This window comes from Acipenser ruthenus, chromosome 15, assembly GCF_902713425.1.
Source record: "Acipenser ruthenus chromosome 15, fAciRut3.2 maternal haplotype, whole genome shotgun sequence".
Classification (NCBI taxonomy): Eukaryota; Metazoa; Chordata; class Actinopteri; order Acipenseriformes; family Acipenseridae; genus Acipenser; species Acipenser ruthenus.
In genome coordinates, this window is record NC_081203.1 from 7597006 (window position 1) to 7617599 (window position 20594).

Sequence of the window (20594 nt, forward strand, 5' to 3'; positions counted from 1 at the left end):
AGCAACACATCTTGTTAGCCTTGGGGGTGAAAAATCCAAGTTCCAGCTGGTTCAGTACGCATTGTTCAAATATTTCAGGGAGCTTCCCACCCAGAGAGGCTTGCCTCATCGCTGCTGCATCAGCTGTGTTTGATCCCTGACAGTCTGCTAAAGCAGCCAGCGCAGGTGTGCTGCACACTGGACACAATGCACAGCCTGTTAAACAACCCTGTAAAGAGACCGTAGGATATTCTAACATCAGTCTCTTAATCTCTGTTGTATTTTTATTATATTAGTGATGTTAATAAACGAGTCAATATTTCCTGAACCTAATCTTATGAATTCTTAATATAAGTACTGGTTATAATTTACCACGGTTTGCCATGTTTTTAAATATGCATTACCATATCTCTCTGGGCTTCTTAAGGCGTACCTCTGCTTTACCAAAATGTCAGGACTCTTTGACCATGTAACCCACGTACTGTAATTCAATACAGCACACGACTAACTCCTCCTTGTAACGCGAGAGAGAGAGAGAGAGAGAGAGAGAGAGAGAGAGAGAGAGAGAGAGAGAGAGAGAGAGAGAGAGAGAGAGAGAGAGAGAGAGAGAGAGAGAGAGAGAGAGAGAGAGAGAGAGAGAGAGAGAGAGAGAGAGAGAGAGACGTGTTTTCAAAGTTTCGCAAAAGTGTTTTTTTTCTTCTAAATGGTGACGCATTTAACTTCAGCGAATTAGTTAGGATTGTTTTTTCGAACAGAGAAAAAACCTTGACACGGATTTTGTGATCATGCTGTCTATGTTTTTGTACGTCTGTTTGGGGGCATTTTCAGGAGTTCGGGGGCATTTTTCAGAGGAGAAGCAACCTCAAGAATCTACCATACAGAAACCGACGGTGGTGCTAGCCATCATTGCACGGAACGCGGCTCATTCTCTGCCGTATTATCTGGGAGCAATCGAGAGACTCGACTACCCAAAAGACCGAATATCCGTGTGGTAAGTGGGCTTCTCTGAGTCATACTGTGCTGGAACAGACTCGATCATTACTATTCAGCAGTATGCAAAAACTAAAAGGGCAGTTGCATTAAATGCTGTACGTGTATGCTCTGCACCAGGCGGGCAGATCTGGTGTGGTTTGGGTACGTATCTGTATTTATCACCTGGCCAACATTTGAATAGCTTATTGCATTTTACAAAATACTGTAAAATTTTGCAGAACCGAGTATGTGTATAGCCTTATGTTGATTAATTACATTCAAAATGACCCAATTGACAATATGCATTATTATTATTATTATTATTATTATTATTATTATTATTATTATTATTATTATTATTAAGCTTCTGTAAAATTATAAATACTTGTGAGACAATTCTCATCACGTCATTATTATAACCTGTATCATCAATGTTTTATATTTTCATAATGTATATGTATTAATTTTCATACACCACTTCTTCACAGAGATGTAACCTATAGATTAATGTATGTGCACTGGTTTTATATACAGTACCAGTTGGGTAGGCCAGTGCTTTTGCACCTACAGTTGCTGGAATTCTGCAAGGTTGTAATACTGAAATTGTACTGCATTACAAAGTTACAAATATACCCACTAAGTTCCTAGCAGTAATATCGCAGAGATGTAATATCCCCCAGTGACAGGCATATACACGGAAACCTTGCTTTACCCCTCATTACAAACACCACCTGACAATGAAGCCCACGTTTATACAATCCTGATTTGGTCCTATTGAGAGCAATGGAAAGCCATCCCTAAAGTGAGTATTAAAGCCACCATCGGCTGACCCACACATAGGGACATGTGTTAAGATAGCTCTCTAATTAGACCAACCTGCTATAACAAGCATTTTATTAAACAAACCCTCTGAAAACATGAATGCAACAGGATGTCCGTTTTTATACAGAAACAATCTATTACATTAGAATTAGAACAGTTCAAAATAAATAACACCAATAATTCTTAAGCTGTTCAATAACCAGTTAAAATGCTTTGGTATTAATTTGTTACAGAAACCCTATTAGTAAAGCTAACCCACATTAAGGCCAGATTGTGTTCGTCCCATGACTTAATAAAAAGTTTCTCTGTAGTGAAGTCACTCCTGTTTACATACAAATAATTTATTTCTTAGCAGACGCCCTTATCCAGGGCGACTTACAAGATATCACATTATTTTTACATACAATTCCCCATTTATACAGTTGGGTTTTTTACTGGAGCTATCTAGGTAAAGTACCTTGCTCAAGGGTACAGCAGCAGTGTCCCCACCGGGGATTGAACCCACAACCCTCCAGTCAAGAGTCCAGAGCCCTAACCACTACTCCACACTGCTGCCCACTACATACCCGATACAGTAAGTCATTTCACACTTACATTAGTATAGAATTCTATTAAAGATTACGCATTCATACAACATCTGCACAGCTGTCACTGCACACAGACTCTCTGCATTAGCATGTTCACACATTGTCCTTTAACTGTGTTTTAACTGAGGTTAAACAGTGCATTTCTAATCTGATCTAAAACTGTTGAAAAACATCTCATGATCTGCAAACCTAATTTAATTAATACAAATTAGCCAAACACTTATTGTTTAACTCAGCCCCAGTGGCAGACAGAAATGCAGAAGTACCTGACTCTGTGACATTGTAGAATGGAACTGTGGGACTAGGCTGTGTATGGTCCGAGGCATTTGACTCCTAATATAAATGGTTTCTGTGCTTGTACCCACAGTCTGTGTCTGGATTATACTGCCCTCTGGCCTGGATTAACATCAAACCTGCCTGTTCATCGTTACACTAAGAGATTATATATGATGTCAATCATAACCTTCTACGGTGCCAAGTAATAACAGGAGCATAGCTTGCTTGGGAAGCAGGTTTCTTTTGTGTCCAAGCAGCTGACACAGGAAGTATGTATTAAGTGACACCAGAATTATATTTAAGAGTAAAACGGTTGAGAGACTGTGTATATTTAAACACACAATTCATTTTTTATTCTTTACTTGCACTGTGACAGCCTAAGGGCCCAATAATTATTTTCCATTTTTGTTCTCAAAAACACAGCTAAACCTGAAACTCCATGCATGCACTCAGATCCAATGATGTCACTACTCTGCATATTCCCAGATTAAAAAACCTCAGGCCTGTTGTCCCAGGCAGCCTGTTGCTTGAACATGCTGACTTCAAATGTGAGATCGACCGACCGTCTCCCTGCTCTAGCAATGACTTTCTTACAATCTACTCGAATCTCTGTAGTTGAATTGCATCACTGCATGGTCTTAATACAATAATTAATACAGGACATTCATTAAATCGGTAGTCTCCCTTAACCCTGTTTGATTTTACACTAAGATAGAACTCCCTGTCTGTTTACCGTTTTCCATAGCTTTGTAGCATAAGACAGACAGACTTGTTGACAGTCCATTTTATTTATATTGTACAAAAATAGTTTCAGCTTTAGGGACACGGGCCTCCCCTCTTTTGAAACTTTACCACCTCAGTCAACCTGTGAGCGAAACAAGCATGTCCTTGCTGCTGCCTCCAGCAGTAGGTTATAAATAACCTAAATTTCAGCTAGAGCTCAGGACAGGTAAAGTAGTTTAAGGAATCCTGTGTTTTGAAAAGGTGTTATAACATTTTGTTATAATGAGGCACCCACCTGAGTAGAGCTTGTATGAGTTTGCAGATCCCCTGCAGCTGCCAAGGAGGTTCCATAAATCCATTGCACTCTATGTATCTCTCAATCCACTCCACCAGGGCGGCGACAGATCACAACATTGACAACACCACAGCAGTCTTGAGGGAATGGCTGACAGTCATGCAGATATACTATCACAATGTGGAGTGGAGACCCATGGACCAGCCCACGTGAGTCCAGACCTGAAGTTAGCTTCTCAACTAGAGAGACTCTGATTTGACTTGACTGCTTGGGGATCGCTTAGCATAAAGATTCTAGACTAGGTCTCTATCAGCATAGGTGCCTTTTATTTTGTGTATGATTGAAGTCGTGACAGTATGCTCTGAGGTGTCTCTGGCCAGCTTTAGAAAAGTCACTTTAATTAAATACTTGTGAAGGATTGACAGATTTATTATGGGTTACCAATAAGGTAACATTCAATGGGTAAATATAGAGTACTTCCTCCTTTTTTTAGCACAGTCATGCCCATTGATTCGGGTGGGGGACCCTGTTGTAATGCAGCTATGTGTGTGCAGGTCCTACCCGGGAGAGATGGGGCCCAAGCACTGGACCAACGGCAGATACGAGTACCTCATGAAACTCAAACAGGCAGCACTCAACTACGCCAAGAGACAGTGGGCTGATTACATCATGGTAAGCACTGCAGCAGGATATGTCTAGTGAAGCCCCTTGAGTAAGATTATTATTATTTATTTTTTAGCAGACGCCCTTATCCAGGGCGACTTACAGTTGTTACAAGATATCACATTATTTTTACATACAGTTATTTTATTTTTTACATACAATTATCCATTTATACAGTTGGATTTTTACTGGAGCAATCTAGGTAAAGTACCTTGCTCAAGGGTACAGCAGCAGTGTCCCCCACTAGGGATTGAACCCACGACCCTCCGGTCAGGAGTCCGGAGCCCTAACCACTACTCCACACTGCAGTTTCCTTTACTGTATAAGTACTGTTTGCTCTATAGTATTCAGACAGATCTTTTGTAATTCATTATTATATAGCCGTACAGATCTGATTGTCCTACATTGTTTGATCGCTCATTTGATTTAATCTGCTGTCAATTTAGTGAGTACTGTTTTGATCTTGACCAATATAACCAGTCCATGCATAATCGCAGTACCTGAAAGTTGAAACATATTTGTATAAAATCTAGGAGTGTGTGATAAACGTTTGGTGAAGATTGTTGCAGTATTGTGTCCATGTTCAGCGTGACAGACAGATAGACAGACATGATCAATGCATGAGGGTCACCATTTTTAGAACGAGGGCCCTAAAAATAGCCAGCAAATGAGATGAAGTAACATCAATAAATATGTTGGTAATCAAAAGTCTACAATGATCATGGAAGTAGTTAAATGATAAAAAGCTAACCAAAAGGTAGAAATTGCTATTCAAGTGCACTTTTAAATGAACCACCAATTCACTGACTGCAAGGCGCCTTCCCCTCTCCCCCATCCCTCCTCTCCCCCATCCCCCCTCTCCCCCATCCCTCCCTCTCCCCCATCCCCCCGCTCCCCCATCCCCCCTCTCCCCATCCCTCCCTCTCCCCCATCCCTCCTCTCCCCCATCCCCCCTCTCCCCCATCCCCCCCCACTCCCCCATCCCTCCCTCTCCCCCATCCCCCCTCTCCCCCATCCCCCCACTCCCCCATCCCTCCCTCTCCCCCATCCCTCCCTCTCCCCCATCCCCCCGCTCCCCCATCCCCCCTCTCCCCCATCCCTCCCTCTCCCCCATCCCCCCACTCCCCCATCCCTCCCTCTCCCCCATCCCCCCTCTCCCCCATCCCTCCTCTTCCCCATCCCCCCTCTCCCCCACCCCCCCTCTCCCTCATCCCTCCCTCTCCCCCATCCTCCCTCTCCCCCATCCCCCCTCTCCCCCATCCCTCCTCTTCCCCATCCCCCCACTCCCCCATCCCTCCCTCTCCCCCACCCCCCCTCTCCCTCATCCCTCCCTCTCCCCCATCCTCCCTCTCCCCCATCCCCCCTCTCCCCCATCCCTCCCTCTCCCCCATCCCTCCCGCTCCCCCATCCCCCCTCTCCCCATCCCTCCCTCTCCCCCATCCCCCCGCTCCCCCATCCCTCCCTCTCCCCCATCCCCCCCTCCCTCCTCTCAGTATGTTGACACAGACAACATCCTGATGAACCCACAGACCCTGAGTCTGATGATCGCTGAGAACAAGTCTGTGGTGGCGCCCATGCTGGACTCTCAGACCGCCTACTCCAACTACTGGTGTGGCATCACCCCCCAGGTAACCCATCTCAACTCCACCGAGCGACCCCAAACCTGAGGGCCAGGCGACCTTATTGCACAACCACCTCTACAGCGACAGAAGGAACATTTCAAATCCTCTACTGCAAAATTGCATTTGTGTGGGATTTGGCATAGCAATATAATTTAAATATTGTTAAGAAAAAAAATGTCAAAAATATTTTCTTCCGTGATGCTTCAGTTGTACAGTATGCCTCCCCTATAAGCAACACGTTAAGCCAAACTTTGATAACAGGTACTTCAATTATAAAATAATACAAGCTTCAATTATAAAATATTATTGGATCCCACTATGGTGTTCAGTGGTCTTTGCTCTAAAATGACCCCTGCCTGCCTGTCTGTCTGTCTCCCTGCCTGCCTGCCTGCCTGTCTGTCTGTCTGTCTGTCTGTCTGTCTGTCTGTCTGTCTGTCTCCCTGCCTGCCTGTCTGTCTGTCTGTCTGTCTGTCTGTGCAGGGTTATTACCGTCGCACGGCAGAGTACTTCCCTACCAAACACCGGCATCGCCGTGGCTGCTATCCCGTTCCCATGGTGCACTCCACTTTCCTGCTGGACTTGCGCAAGGAAGGGGTTAAGAAGCTGGCCTTCCACCCTCCCCACCCTGACTACTCCTGGCCCTTCGATGACATCATCGCCTTCGCCTTCTCCTGCCGCGTCTCAGGTACCGTGGCAACAAAGCAAAGTCAAATCATAGTACTTATATAAGCACAGCGAATCACAGTCCAGTTTGTAAAGGTCTGTTAAGTCTGGTTAACCAGATACAGAACTGTAAATATCAGGAAACTGCAAACGTATACTGCACATTTATTGTAGTAACTTGTATAAGGGTCTGCCAAGAAAATATCTTGATATCTTGAATTTGAGTTTAAAGTTGAGTTTTCCATACAGAAGATATTTAAACTCAAATAAGAAATATTATCTGCTGGGCAAGATATCAAGGTTCATAGAGTGGCACCAAAATTGTTCACTCATTTACATTTTAAGGCAAAAATATCTATAGTTTTGTGTATTATAGTTGTATCATTTATTATTACAATGGAATATATTGTCTAGTTATTCATAAGGGAGGTTTCACACAACAGAAAGAGGGAAATACTGGTTACAACTGGAGAGAGAACCTAATAAATACATTTAAAAAGTCCAGCTGAGGTCACAAGTGAGCCAGTTTGGGGGTCTCAACCTAGCCCAATAACAACCCCCCCCCCAAAAAAAAAACAGGTAATCTGTGTATAGTTGGCCAGTACTTTCTTATGGAGCTGTTAGAGGAAGCTGTGCCATTGTCCCTCTATGTTCATTCACAAGCCCCACACAGATACTGTGAGTGTGATTCCGACAGTGCTGTGTTGTGTCCCAGGTGTGCAGATGTACCTGTGTAACAAGCAGCGCTACGGCTACCTGAATGTGCCGGCAAAGCCACACCAAACCAACGAGGATGATCGGGGCAACTTCGTGCACCTGCAGCTGGAGGCCATGAGTGAGTGGGGCTCCTCTTCCTCACCTGCTTCAGAACCCTGCTATGTAGGATTCTCTATTTTTGATGGCCTGTGTTGTTTCTCAGGAAAGGTTTTTAAGCTTAATAATGTTAGAAAAATTACTGTCCTTGTTGCAAATCTATATACAGACAACAAAATGAAAGGCATCAATTCCAGTCCGATGTTAACCAGTTCAAAATTCAGCAGCAAAAACAGATGGGTGTGTGTACATTTACCCAGGGCAGGTACCCAGGGTTTTAGGTACCATTACTTACCTTCAAAAACTCACCATGAGACATTGTTAGATTCTTAATTTGGAAATTAAAGGGTTCATTGTTAATTTAATTCCTTAAGTCTCAGTCAGTCAGACTCACAAACATTCCTAAATAAGATATTGTTGTATCTTGCACAAAGCAGAATAAGAAACTTAGCGAAGAAATCTTTTGGCATCATAACACTGATTCATTTTGTTTATTCCTACAGTTGATGGACCACCCATGTACCCCTCCAAGCATGTTTTCCTGCCTCCCCGTCACCCAGACAAGATGGGATTGGATGAGGTAAGAGCTGCCTATGGGCCAATCAGCAGGGACTCGGTCTAGTGTATATTCCAGTCAGGGCATTAGAGACTGCCCCCCTAGTGTATAACCCAGTCATGACATTAGAGACAGTGCCTCCTAGTGTATAATCCAGTCAGGGCATTAGATACAGTGCCCCCTAGTGTATAACCCAGTCATGGCATTAGAGACAGTGCCCCCTTGTGTCTATCGTAGTCATAGCACTGGAGTACAGTGTTGTTTTTTGTAACATGGTTCCAGTATTCTGGATGTGTGTGGATGGGTGGGGTTGTTGACTGTGCCCCCTGTCTCCTGGCAGGTGTACCTGATTAACCTGCGCAGGCGACCGGACCGCAGGGACAGAATGGTGAGGACACTCTATGAGCAGGACATTGACGTTAAAGTGATGGACGCAGTGGACGGAGGGTAAACTCTTTCTTTCTTTCATATCTATATCACACATTGTGGTCATTTGTATTTGGTCATTTCATTTACCAGTTTATGATATAGAAAGTTACATTTGTGTATTTGGCAAAATCCTGGGATAAATGCACAAGGGCATATATTTGGGGAATTCTGCCTATTAAAAAAAAAATCTGCCTTTAATGGAACTATCAAAGGGTATTTCTGCAGAAATTAACTATTGCCACATTCTTATTGTTTTCATCAAATCCTGTGTCAGCGCCATTTTTAAACAGTATCATCTTTAGTATTTATCACATCTCAGGATGCTAAACAACATTCTGAACAGGGAAGTTGTTTAAGATGGTGCTCACATTCAAAAATTGATGCGGAATAGGAACAATTGGGCCTACATAGGATTTGATACAGATTGAAAAAATAAGAATAGAGTACTGTGACAGGGATGGATGTGTAGTGACGCCAGACCAGAAGCAGTAAGACAACACTGACACCAGGTACTGCAGAGCAAAAGACGCTGCGGCACCGTTTATTTAAATAACAAAAATAAATAAAAGGTTTAAACAGAAAAACACTTTGCTCAGGGTCTTGATCTGGTGGTCCTCCATCCACACTTTGATTGACCTGGCTGTGTGGCATGGAGCATTGTCCTGCTGGAAAAACCAATCCTCAGAGTTGGGGAACATTGTCAGAGCAGAAGGAAGCAAGTTTTCTTCCAGGACAACCTTGTACTTGGCTTGATTCATGCCAAAGCTGCCCGATTCCAGCCTTGCTGAAGCACCCCCAGATCATCACCGATCCTCCACCACATTTCACAGTGGGTGCGAGACACTGTGGCTTGTAGGCCTCTCCAGGTCTCCGTCTAACCATTAGACGACCAGGTGTTGGGCAAAGCTGAAAATTGGACTCATCTGGGGGTGCTTCAGCAAGGCTGGAATCGGGCAGATTTGTCTTTGTGAAGGACGCATGAATCAAGCCAAGTACAAGGTTGTCCTGGAAGAAAACTTGCTTCCTTCTGCTCTGACAATGTTCCCCAACTCTGAGGATTGGTATTTCCAGCAGGACAATGCTCCATGCCACACAGCCAGGTCAATCAAGGTGTGGATGGAGGACCACCAGATCAAGACCCTGTCATGGCCAGCCCAATCTCCAGACCTGAACCCCATTGAAAACCTCTGGAATGTGATCAAGAGGAAGATGGATGGTCACAAGCCATCAAACAAAGCCGAGCTGCTTGAATTTTTGCGCCAGGAGTGGCATAAAGTCACCCAACATCAATGTGAAAGACTGGTGGAGAGCATGCCAAGACGCATGAAAGCTGTGCTTGAAAATCAGGGTTATTCCACCAAATATTGATTTCTGAACTCTTCCTAAGTTAAAACATTAGTATTGTGTTGTTTAAAAATGAATATGAACTTATTTTCTTTGCATTATTCGAGGTCTGACAACACTGCATCTTTTTTGTTATTTTGACCAGTTGTCATTTTCTGCAAATAAATGCTCTAAATGACAATATTTTTATTTGGAATTTGGGAGAAATGTTGTCAGTAGTTTATAGAATAAAACAAAAATGTTCATTTTACCCAAACACATACCTATAAATAGTAAAACCAGAGAAACTGATAATTTTGCAGTGGTCTTTTTCCAGAGCTGTATATATATATATATATATATATATATATATATATATATATATATATATATATTATTTTTTTTAAGTTTAGTTTCTGCAGCTGTAAACCTGCTTTCAAACTGCTTCTAAACTATTCTGCACTTTTCCATGAAGCACTTCTCCATGCTGTTGCTGTTTGAACTGCCTTGCTTTTGTGTGTGTCTGTTCGTGGTTTGTTAGCTCTGCCCCGCCCCCGTCTCAGGACGGTGCCGAGTTTGAATCAACTGGTTGAGTTTCAGCTTGTTATCAGAAAAACACACGCTGCTGTTAGAATTTGCTGCAGTAGTTGCAGTAATTTTTTGAAAATACACACTATGGTAGGTGAAACAACTTCTCTAAGTAATGTTAAAACTTTACAATGCATTAGTAAGACCTCATCTAGAATACTGTGTTCAGTTCTGGTCACCTCGTTACAAAAAGGATATTGCTGCTCTAGAAAGAGTGCAAAGAAGAGCGACCAGAATTATTCTTGGTTTAAAAGGCATGTCATATGCAAACAGGCTAAAAGAATTGAATCTATTCAGTCTTGAACATAGAAGACTATGCAGCGATCTGTTTCAAGCATTCAAAATTCTAAGAGGTATTGACAATGTCGACCCAAGAGCCTTTTTCAACCTGAAAAAAGAGAGGACCAGTGGTCACCAGTAATGTTGTTGAAGCTGACACCCTGGGATCCTTCAAGAAGCTGCTTGATGAGATTCTGGGATCAATAAGCTACTAACAACCAAACGAGCAAGATGGGCCGAATGGCCTCCTCTCGTTTGTAAACTTACTTATGTTCTTGTGTTCTTCTAGGAAATATTTCATTTTAGGCCATCATTTTATAGACCCCTTTCCTTTCAAAGTAGATTGTACTTGATTACTGGATTAGTTCACAGGTTCTTTGTTTTTCCTAGTTTAGGCCTTTCTCAATACTCATTAGGGGAAATAAGACTCATGTTCGTAACAGTTCTTATCTGCATGTAGAAACATGAAGTAAGACTGTTTAAATAACCATACCAGCTGCACAGTGTGAAAGCAGAGCCTCACTGCCTCTCTCTCTCTCTCTCTCTGCCCCTCCAGAGCTCTGAATAGCAGTGATATTAAGCAGCTGGGGGTGGACCTGCTGCCTGGGTACTATGACCCCTTCTCAGGCCGGACCCTCACTAAGGGGGAGGTGGGCTGCTTCCTCAGCCACTACAACATCTGGAAGGAGGTAAGTCGGCACTGCTCCAGCCCCCTGGGATACAGAACTGAGCTGGAGTCATTCCCCCTTCACTTTATGTGAAATGAAACAGCATGCATCTCAGTGATTTTCAGACTGCAGTAGACTTCTCCTAGCTACACATGTTTTTGCAATCTGAATTCATGATCCTGCCGCTGCAGTTACAGCAGGAGATGTTAGTTCACAGAGTGGACAAAGAACAATGTCTTTTTGTTCACATGCTCCTTGCCTTTTTTGTGATGTTTGCATTTCTTTTGCGCTGTTCTGCTACATTTTGATCCAGTATTGTGTTATTACAATGTTTTTTTCTTTTATTTAATCTCATTACCTGCCTGTAAACTTGTCTAGAAAAATCTGCCTTGGACTGTGTATATTAGAGTCCGTACTGTCACTGGCTTCTCAGGGAATGGCAGCTGGGGATTGGCCGGCTGCGGGTCTCTGACCAAAGCCGGTGGACGTATTCTAGTGGAGCATCTCACTATAAAAAGGGAGGCGCTGACACGCCGCACCCCTCCCCGGGCTGATGAGCCAGGACTGACTGTCTGTGACAGACAACAGTGTTTGTGAAACAACCTTTGAGTACTAATGAAGATGCAGCCACAGTGTGTATAACCAGAGTCGCTCCTGCAAACAGAAATAGTGTTTTGTTTAGGAGATTAACATCCAGCAAAAGTAGGAGGGTGTGTGACTGCAGTGGGGCCTCCCTTTATAGTGGGATGCAACACTGTAGCTAAGTTACTCACTGGTTTTATTAGCTGTTTTGTGTAGACATGCCTCTGTGCTGTACCATCACTGGTTTTATTAGCTGTGTTTGTGTAAACATGACTCTGTGCTGTGCCATCACTGGTTTTATTAGCTGTGTTTGTGTAGACATGACCAGCACTGGTTTTATTAGCTGTGTTTGTGTAGACATGACCAGCACTGGTTTTCTCTGCTCAACCCCTCTCTTGGAGTTACCATTGCTGGCTACCTGTAACTCAGTATAAATTATAACATTGTAAATAAACCGTGGCCGCCTGGGTGGAGCACAGCCCCCTTTCACAGAAAGATGTAGAGAAACTAGAAAAACTCAATACTGGAACAAAAGAGCCATTCACAACGATTGCAAACACCATAGCATAGTAAGGGGAATGGAAACATGGTGCTTCTCCTTTAAGGTGAACACGTGGGACACCGGAGGCTGTCCCATTTCAAGTAATTGTCTTATTTCAGCATTTCTACAGCTCACACAGCAGTTAATGCAAGATGTTTGCAGCTGGCAGCTGGAATCTATCACTTGTGGTTTGGTAACAAAATAAATGTTTCAAAGCAAACCACAAGAGACACAGACTCTGAAAACAGCATTTATTCATGACATGTTAATGAAATAGCAATGCAAGGTTTATATTTGGTATATTTAAATTTTTTTTTTTTACTTGTTCACACTTATTTACAAATCTGTTTAAAATGTCTATCAGCAAGTAAGAAATAAGTGGCTTCCCTCTCTGAATGATTTTCACTATTCATGCTTTGATAAACCAGCGGGTCATTGTATAAAATATAAATCAATGGTGCCTAATAGAAAAGGCTGCATACCTAACTCAACCTCTGTGTTCAATGTTGAGTCAACAGAAACAGCACTGAAAGGTCATCCGAACAGTCAGGAACGCTTTGTTGAATGAAGATGGACTATATTTTATTATAATAATTGTTTAAGTGTCGTGAATGAAAATAGGTTGTCCCTCGTGATCTGTATTTCATATACATTTCTATACAGAAGATAGCGTTGTTACAGACAGTGTTGTGCTCCTTGTGAATGCCATGGCAAGCTCCCCAGCTCCCAGGGTCATTGAGTCAATGTTGAGCCCGCACTGAAAGTCAGCAGCCGTCATCGTTGAGATTAGGAAGGATTTATAGTGGCGTTGCTATTCAAGGTTGAGTTTAAGCATGCACCCGAAGTGAGCACTGTAGGATCTTTCAGGGTCCTGTACGACAGGAAGTGTAAGCTCCTGTCATCCTGTCTCCTCCTCAGATGGTGGACCTGCAGCTGGAACGGGCCGTGGTGTTTGAGGACGACGTCCGTTTCCAAGGCAACTTCAAGAAGAGGCTCTTGAGGCTGATGGAGGAGATTGACCTGGTGGAGCTAGACTGGGACCTCATGTGAGTCTCTATTAATGCTGCTTTTTGTCTTCAAAGTACACAGAGCTAACACAATACTTCCAGTAACTGTAATGTGTATTATCAGCACTTTCTATTTTCCTCTGTGGAAGACGTGCGTATTACACACTGATGAATGTCTCTTGCACTCTTTTCCATGCTGCACTTCTTGTTAAAGGTAGGCTTCTTACAGAAGTGAGTTGCTTCTGGTTTGAGACATCGTAGGAAAAACAACTCAGAATTATTCAGGTTTTTTAGACAACGACTTCCTGAGCATATTTTAAAATATATACTGTATGTTTCTATTTTTCTTTAAAAAAACCCTCAAAGCTAGATGCTTTTATTCACTGTAATTTTAGTTGGTAGGAAGTGTAGCATTGAAGTATCTGCAAGGAGATTTTTTTTCATTAACAGCTTTTTGCAATTAAAAAAACAAATTCATTTTTAAAATAATGTGTGTGCTTTTCAAATAGGAAAATCTGAGACCTACGAAATATATATCAGGTAAAATTTACTGGAAATAATTTGTTAGCACCAAGTACTTTAATTCATTTCAGAAGCAATGAACGCCTCTTTTGGTGACAGTTTTGGCCACTATCTCAAGCACCCAAGGGTTTCGCAGAGCGGAGGGTTGGGGGTTGGCTGTGTGTTTGCAGCTCCAGTGCTTTAACTGGACGGGTGTTCCCCTGACACACAGATACCTGGGTCGGAAGCAGGTGAACCCCACTCAGGAACAGCCAGTGGAAAACGTACGGAACCTGGTGGAGGCGGGCTACTCCTACTGGACCCTGTCCTACGTGATCTCACTGCAGGGCGCAACGAAACTCCTCAACGCAGAGCCGCTCTCCAAGATGGTACCCATCGATGAGTTCCTGCCCCTCATGTACGACAAACACCCCAAGTAAGTGCACCCCCACATTGAACTGTAGAAATCTACAGGGGTCAGACGCTGTGCCCATGGATCATTGCCCAGACATCAAGAATCAAGACCAGATAGAGAGCTTTGTACTCATTTAATATGGGGTTGGTCACGCTAATGGGGGTTGAGAATGGGACACTCAAGTCAAAAAATCAAAGTGTGCAGAAAGACTTTTGTTCTTATACCCAGAATAGAAAGATAGTTGGTGACTGTTGGCAAATATACACTTTATTTATCAATTATGGATTTTTATTATTGAGCCTGTGGTTAAAAGATTACAGCAGTAATTTGTTTGTCGTTATATTAGAGTTAAGAAACATGCATGGATATGTGTGTTTGCAAAGTAAATAACTCATAAAAGATTATTTTAAACTGAAACAAAATGATTTCAGCATTTTATTTTAATTATTATTATTATTATTATTATTAGCTTGGCAGCCTAGACAGTTAACACAAAATAGACCATGGTGCCGCATTGACACGTTATGATACTTATGGGAGGACAGTCAATTCTCGTTAATACGAATTTCAAAAGGACCAGCAACAAGTTTTACATTATACCACTAATTCGTTATTGTCATTAGTAGCCTGTAAGCCAGATGTATACTGGCTAATGTCAGCAACAATTACAAGTGTTTAAAACGCACTTTCAAAGGTTCTTAACAAATTGATGCAATTGTAAGTGTTGCAATTGCTGGCAGCTTTAGTACATCTCATTATAATATTTCATAACCCTCATTGGCACTATCTCCGCCCCCTTTTTACGAATTTATGCAGGAATGCCCATAATTACATATTCCTCTCAGGTTGAACCGCAAAGAAAAACTGCTGCTGCAAAGCATTGCCTAAAATGTCGCTAACAGCATTGCACATGTTTAGTACATTTCACCCTAGACTCCTGACTCGTTTGCAACTGGTTTGTGACTATTGCTCATGTTACATCTAGTTTTAGTTACAACATTGGTTACAGTTTTTCTGCTCACCCTTAAATATGCTTTTGATATATTTTGAGACTATATAACCTAAATGATCTGAGCAGTGGAATGTACTGCTTTCACTACAGTGTGTTCATGTACTGGGCTGTTAAATCCACACAATCCAGAAATGAGTGTGCTCATCTTTCTCATTGGCAATGTAGAAATACAAAGTTGGCACACTCCCAAGCTGTGAGCTGGGAATCTAGAGCCAGGAAACATCTGCACAGCGAGCGTCATGCACCCTGAATCAGGGAGGGGCTGATATTCCTACAAAGAAAAGTCAAATGCAGAGACAGGAGACCTGACATGGGTTACATTGTAAACAGCTGTCCCTGTGGCTCATTTACATTGTTAGAATGTATTGCTAATCAAGCAAGGTTCTCTGTGGGGTATCACATGCTGAACTAGGCAGCTACTGCACTACAGTATCGTTTAACCCTTCATGCATGGCAGCCTCATATGGGGACGGATTTTAAAAACTCTCTTCTAGTCTTTATATGGGGACATAATGTGGAATATGCAAATGCATGATGACTGCATATGAGGATACAATTTTTTCGCCATAGAAAGCAATGGAAAAAAATTGAAAGCCTTTTTTTCATGAATAATCTATTATGTCCAAAATATTTTCAGTATTTCATGCATAAATGGGTTGATGTACAGTACAGTTGACCCTGTGGTATAGGAGTTTTATTTCATGTGAACTTTTATGTGAAGGTGGTCTGTGAAGTGAGACTCATGTTTTAATTAAAAGGAAAGAGCACAACACATAGTTAATGCTGTTAGCCATGTCCTGTCATTAAAATAGTAGTGGAATTTTCAAGACAACCCTGACAACTAGAGTGAATGAGAGTTCATGTATTGATGTGGTTATGCATGTTACTTTTACATTTTACAAACTGCATGTATCACATACCAAACCATATAGTTCCTTTAATGCTGATGTTGTAGTCTTTGTCAGTTTGTTTTCACCAGCCGGAACTAGCCTTAAACCATTAAGACCTGGCCTTAAAATATACATAAATATAGAAATCAGTGAAAATCAGGCAGTGAAATCAACATGATTTTATATCAAACGGGTAAAAGACAGATCATACTAAAAAACACTGATGCCATTTAGTTGGTTTGATCACGACAGTTTATACATAAAATCACACTGTGAGATTGTTATAGATTGGTAATCAATAATTGTGAAAGGCAAACAGGGGAAGCTTTGTTTTGTGTTGTGTAGCTACATATTTTTAAAGAGGTTTAATTCGGTTTTAATAAATACCTAATAACTTAAAGCATGTTAAAGAGCATTAGTAACAATCTGAGTGTCTGCACACCCCAAATCCAACATCCGGGCGCTGGAAAGAAGCCTGACTTATTCCTCATTGTTGTGTTGAAGCTGAAAAGTGTTTGAGAGCCCTGATACTGGAGCTAATATGTTTTGCTTACATAAACTTGATTTATCTTTAGGAAATGAATTACAGTTCTGTATGTTTTCCATCTGGTTGTGGAATTCTCTGCCTGTGTTGGCATTGATCGCTGAGCTGGGACTGTTACATATCCAGATATTTTGAGAGTTGCTCCTGAAGCAATTAAAGGAGCAGTGTTGCAGCTCTCTCCTGTCTTACTGTTCTGTGTCTTCACTACAACTCCAGTGCAATGGTCCCTTCCCCCACCCTGTCTCTTCTTGTTTGTGTTTCCCTCCCCCTCTTTCTTACATCTGTGCATGTGTCTGCCGTAATAAAAGAGAACTGCAGTAAAAGCCTAGCAAAGTGTAATCAACCAGAAGGAAAGCATTGTAAAGCAAAGGCATGCATTATAAAGTATAATAAAAAGCATGGCAAATCATGGTAAACTATGGAAAATACATTTCATAACCACAGGAAAAGTATGGGAAAACTGCTAAATTACTTGGTTACAGACTCTTTTTGTGTATGTTGCCACAACAGTCTGGTAGTTCTGATGGTTTTCTATGTGGAGAGCATTATTGCCTTTATATCTTATAATAACACATGGCAAGGCAGTCAGCCAATCAGCTGCCTTCTAGAGGGTGCCTGTGAAGGGGAAGTGTGTGTGATGGAAACAACAACAACACAAGTCCAAGGTTTTAGTGAAACACTCTGTATTTGGTGGAGGACAGGTTACACTCCTTGAGTGTTATATACTGATTAGACATTTTTTTAGAGCTCCATTGCGGACACAGGGGTGCTTTAAAAAGACACCAGGATGTGATGGCTGAAACAGAAAAGGTTACAAAGTGAATGTAAACAACAAGAAAGAAGACATTAGTTAGGATACCTGTGATTAAGCTGCTTCGTGTAGTTAGAAAGGAATATGATCAGACGGTATTCTCACCAATAACGTGATTCATTCCAGTGAGAAGTACAAGCAGCATTTCCCGAACCGGAACCTGCAGGTGTTCTCGACACACCCCCTGCTGGTGTTCCCCTGTCACTACGCCGGGGACCCGGAGTGGGTGAGCGACACTGAGACCTCCACGCTGTGGGACGATGACTCTGTGCGGACAGACTGGCGTGGCTCTCACAAGACCCTCAAGGGCTCCAGCAGCAGTGCAGGACTGCAGAGCCCCATCTCACGAGACGAGCTCTAGCAGCGGGTAAGACGTGAAACACTCCAAAACATAAACATCGTCAGCAGTATTATTTGCTTCTTTATTTAGCAGACACGTGCTGCTCTTCAGTTCTAGTTGCTTGCCACAGACAAGCTAGATCAACCCAGTCTTTAATAATCCTTACAGACCTTGTAGAGGTTTGAATGGCACTGGTTACAGTGGGTCACAGAGACGCAATTCCCTGTTTGTTCACTAAAAACAATCCGATTCCAGTTATCTGAGAAATCAAGAGAAGTATCTTACTGCCCACAATGTGTAGCTGACTGTTGCCCCCTGTCAAATGTTTTCAGAGCCCAGCAGTTGAGGTATCTTGCATGAAGCGGCTGGATGTGTCCCAGGAGATTCCAGAGACTGCTGCCTGGTCAGGACACCCCCTCCCTGCATCTCAGCCCCCCGCCGAGACACAGCCCCGGGGCTCCCCCAGCCAGGCAGGACCGAACAGGGCTGCTCCGGTAGCGCAAGAGACTGAACTATTACTAATGAGTTTTTAGAATTCAAATTTTATTTAATTAGGATACCAGCCCATCACTTTACCACTGCGACCGCATGTCCTCTGTGTCAAGAGTTTGAAACTGCACCTGTGGTATTGTCTCTTCATACGATTATTTGTTGTATCAACACTTCTACTGTGTATTTAAACCTTATTTTGCCTGGTTAACTTTCATTGTCTCTGTGTGTTTTTATTACTTTTCTGGTTGGGCTATCTGTAATACTTTAAGGACATTTGCCCCAAAATAATTCAAGAAAGCATACAGGCTGGTTTCAGTTTATATATATTCTAAATAATGACATACTTCCAACAGAGCAACAGTTCAGCAACAGCAAGTTATGGCGACTGTAGAACGACTTCATTCACTTTCTGTCTCTCTGATACACAGAATAATAGGAAACATGAACGGCTGAACTACATCAGCATTGTACCCAAAGTTTACTAACACAAAATGCCCAGTTGAGAGTAGCGTTTACTGATGGATTAGATGTTAACTGCATGTTCACGTTTCACTTGTATAACAGTACTGTATGCTGGCTTCCTGTACATTGGACTCAATTGCACTATTTTCCGAAGTTACTGAGAGTACCAGAAAGAGTTGAGCGATGTTAACCACTGAGGAATGTCCCTATATCTTCACAATGTAGACACATTGCAAACTGCCACCCTGAGGCAGTGCTGTCCTGGTTCACCACGAAGAATATTACGAAATTTACATCGGTTGTTGTGTTCTTCATGGTGAGGTAGGACAGCACTGGCCTGAATGCCCCCTCTCCATTGTACATGTTGTCATGTTCTTCATGGTGAGGTAGGACAGCACTGGCCTGAATGCCCCCTCTCCATTGTACATGTTGTCATGTTCTTCATGGTGAGGTAGGACAGCACTGGCCTGAATGCTCCCTCTCCATTGTACATGTTGTTGTGTTCTTCATGGTGAGGTAGGACAGCACTGGCCTGAATGCTCCCTCTCCATTGTACATGTTGTTATGTTCTTCCTGGTGAGGTAGGACAGCACTGGCCTGAATGCCCCCTCTCCATTGTACATGTTGTTATGTTCTTCATGGTGAGGTAGGACAGCACTGGCCTGAATGCTCCCTCTCCATTGTACATCTTGTTGTGTTCTTCATGGTGAGGTAGGACAGCACTGGCCTGAATGCCCCCTCTCCATTGTACATGTTGTTATGTTCTTCATGGTGAGGTAGGACAGCACTGGCCTGAATGCTCCCTCTCCATTGTACATGTTGTTATGTTCTTCATGGTGAGGTAGGACAGCACTGGCCTGAATGCTCCCTCTCCATTGTACATGTTGTCATGTTCTTCATGGTGAGGTAGGACAGCACTGGCCTGAATGCCCCTTCTCCATTGTACATGTTGTTATGTTCTTCATGGTGAGGTAGGACAGCACTGGCCTGAATGCTCCCTCTCCATTGTACATGTTGTCATGTTCTTCATGGTGAGGTAGGACAGCACTGGCCTGAATGCCCCTTCTCCATTGTACATCTTGTTGTGTTCTTCATGGTGAGGTAGGACAGCACTGGCCTGAATGCTCCCTCTCCATTGTACATGTTGTCATGTTCTTCATGGTGAGGTAGGACAGCACTGGCCTGAATGCTCCCTCTCCATTGTACATGTTGTCATGTTCTTCATGGTGAGGTAGGACAGCACTGGCCTGAATGCTCCCTCTCCATTGTACATGTTGTTATGTTCTTCATGGTGAGGTTCCTAGTAGCTGATTATCTCAAGACTTTGGGTCTTAAAGAAACCAAGTGATTGAGCATCAACAATGTGACTCAGTAACCAATTCCATAGCCTCACCAGTCCCTATGTGAAGAAGTATCTCCTGGCCTCTGTCCTGTCTATCTCCACTTCATTTCCAACTGTGTCCTATGGACCTGATTTCTGTGCTGCACTTAAAGTATTGGTTAGGAAAGTTTTTTTATTGTAAAGTTCTACAGCTCAGTAATTCTATCATCTGGAATGTAATAAATACATAAATAAATAAACATAAAGTATTGATTTATTTCGATATTTATTTATTCATGTTTTTATTTATTTCAATATTTATATATTATTATTTTTATTATTAGTAGTATTATTTTGGCATAAAATATCCTCCATATGATATTACCACAGACTTAACCTAGTCAGGGGTGTCATCCTG

At 42.4% G+C, this 20594-nt stretch overlaps 1 protein-coding gene across 4 annotated transcripts; it reads left to right on the top strand.

Annotated features, from left to right (window-relative positions):
• The first annotated feature begins 607 nt into the window (after positions 1-607).
• On the top strand, positions 608-18619 carry LOC117421921 (probable inactive glycosyltransferase 25 family member 3). 4 transcript variants are annotated; one of them, XM_058987098.1, is made up of 14 exons: positions 833-970; positions 2728-2905; positions 3753-3863; positions 4209-4326; positions 5811-5945; positions 6420-6624; positions 7318-7437; positions 7919-7995; positions 8312-8418; positions 11147-11279; positions 13300-13427; positions 14122-14325; positions 17688-17928; positions 18234-18618. In XM_058987098.1, exons 3-13 carry the CDS (start codon positions 3814-3816, stop codon positions 17920-17922), a joined length of 1512 nt encoding a protein of 503 aa, XP_058843081.1. In that variant the 5' UTR covers positions 833-970; positions 2728-2905; positions 3753-3813; the 3' UTR covers positions 17923-17928; positions 18234-18618. The 4 variants fall into 4 exon arrangements, with proteins under 4 accessions (XP_034764829.2, XP_058843079.1, XP_058843081.1 ...); XM_058987097.1 differs by lacking the exon at positions 833-970 and adding an exon at positions 1498-2347; XM_034908938.2 differs by lacking the exon at positions 2728-2905 and having other exon boundaries at positions 608-970; positions 18234-18619.
• The last annotated feature ends 1975 nt before the right edge of the window (positions 18620-20594 follow it).

Coding starts and splice junctions, on each gene's coding strand:
- LOC117421921 (XM_034908938.2), top strand. CDS start 765: ATGCTGTCTATGTTTTTGTACGTCTGTTTGGGGGCATTTTCAGGAGTT. Junction 5,946..6,419: donor GGTGTGGCATCACCCCCCAG/GTAACCCATCTC, acceptor CTGTCTGTGCAG/GGTTATTACCGTCGCACGGC. Junction 7,996..8,311: donor ACAAGATGGGATTGGATGAG/GTAAGAGCTGCC, acceptor GTCTCCTGGCAG/GTGTACCTGATTAACCTGCG.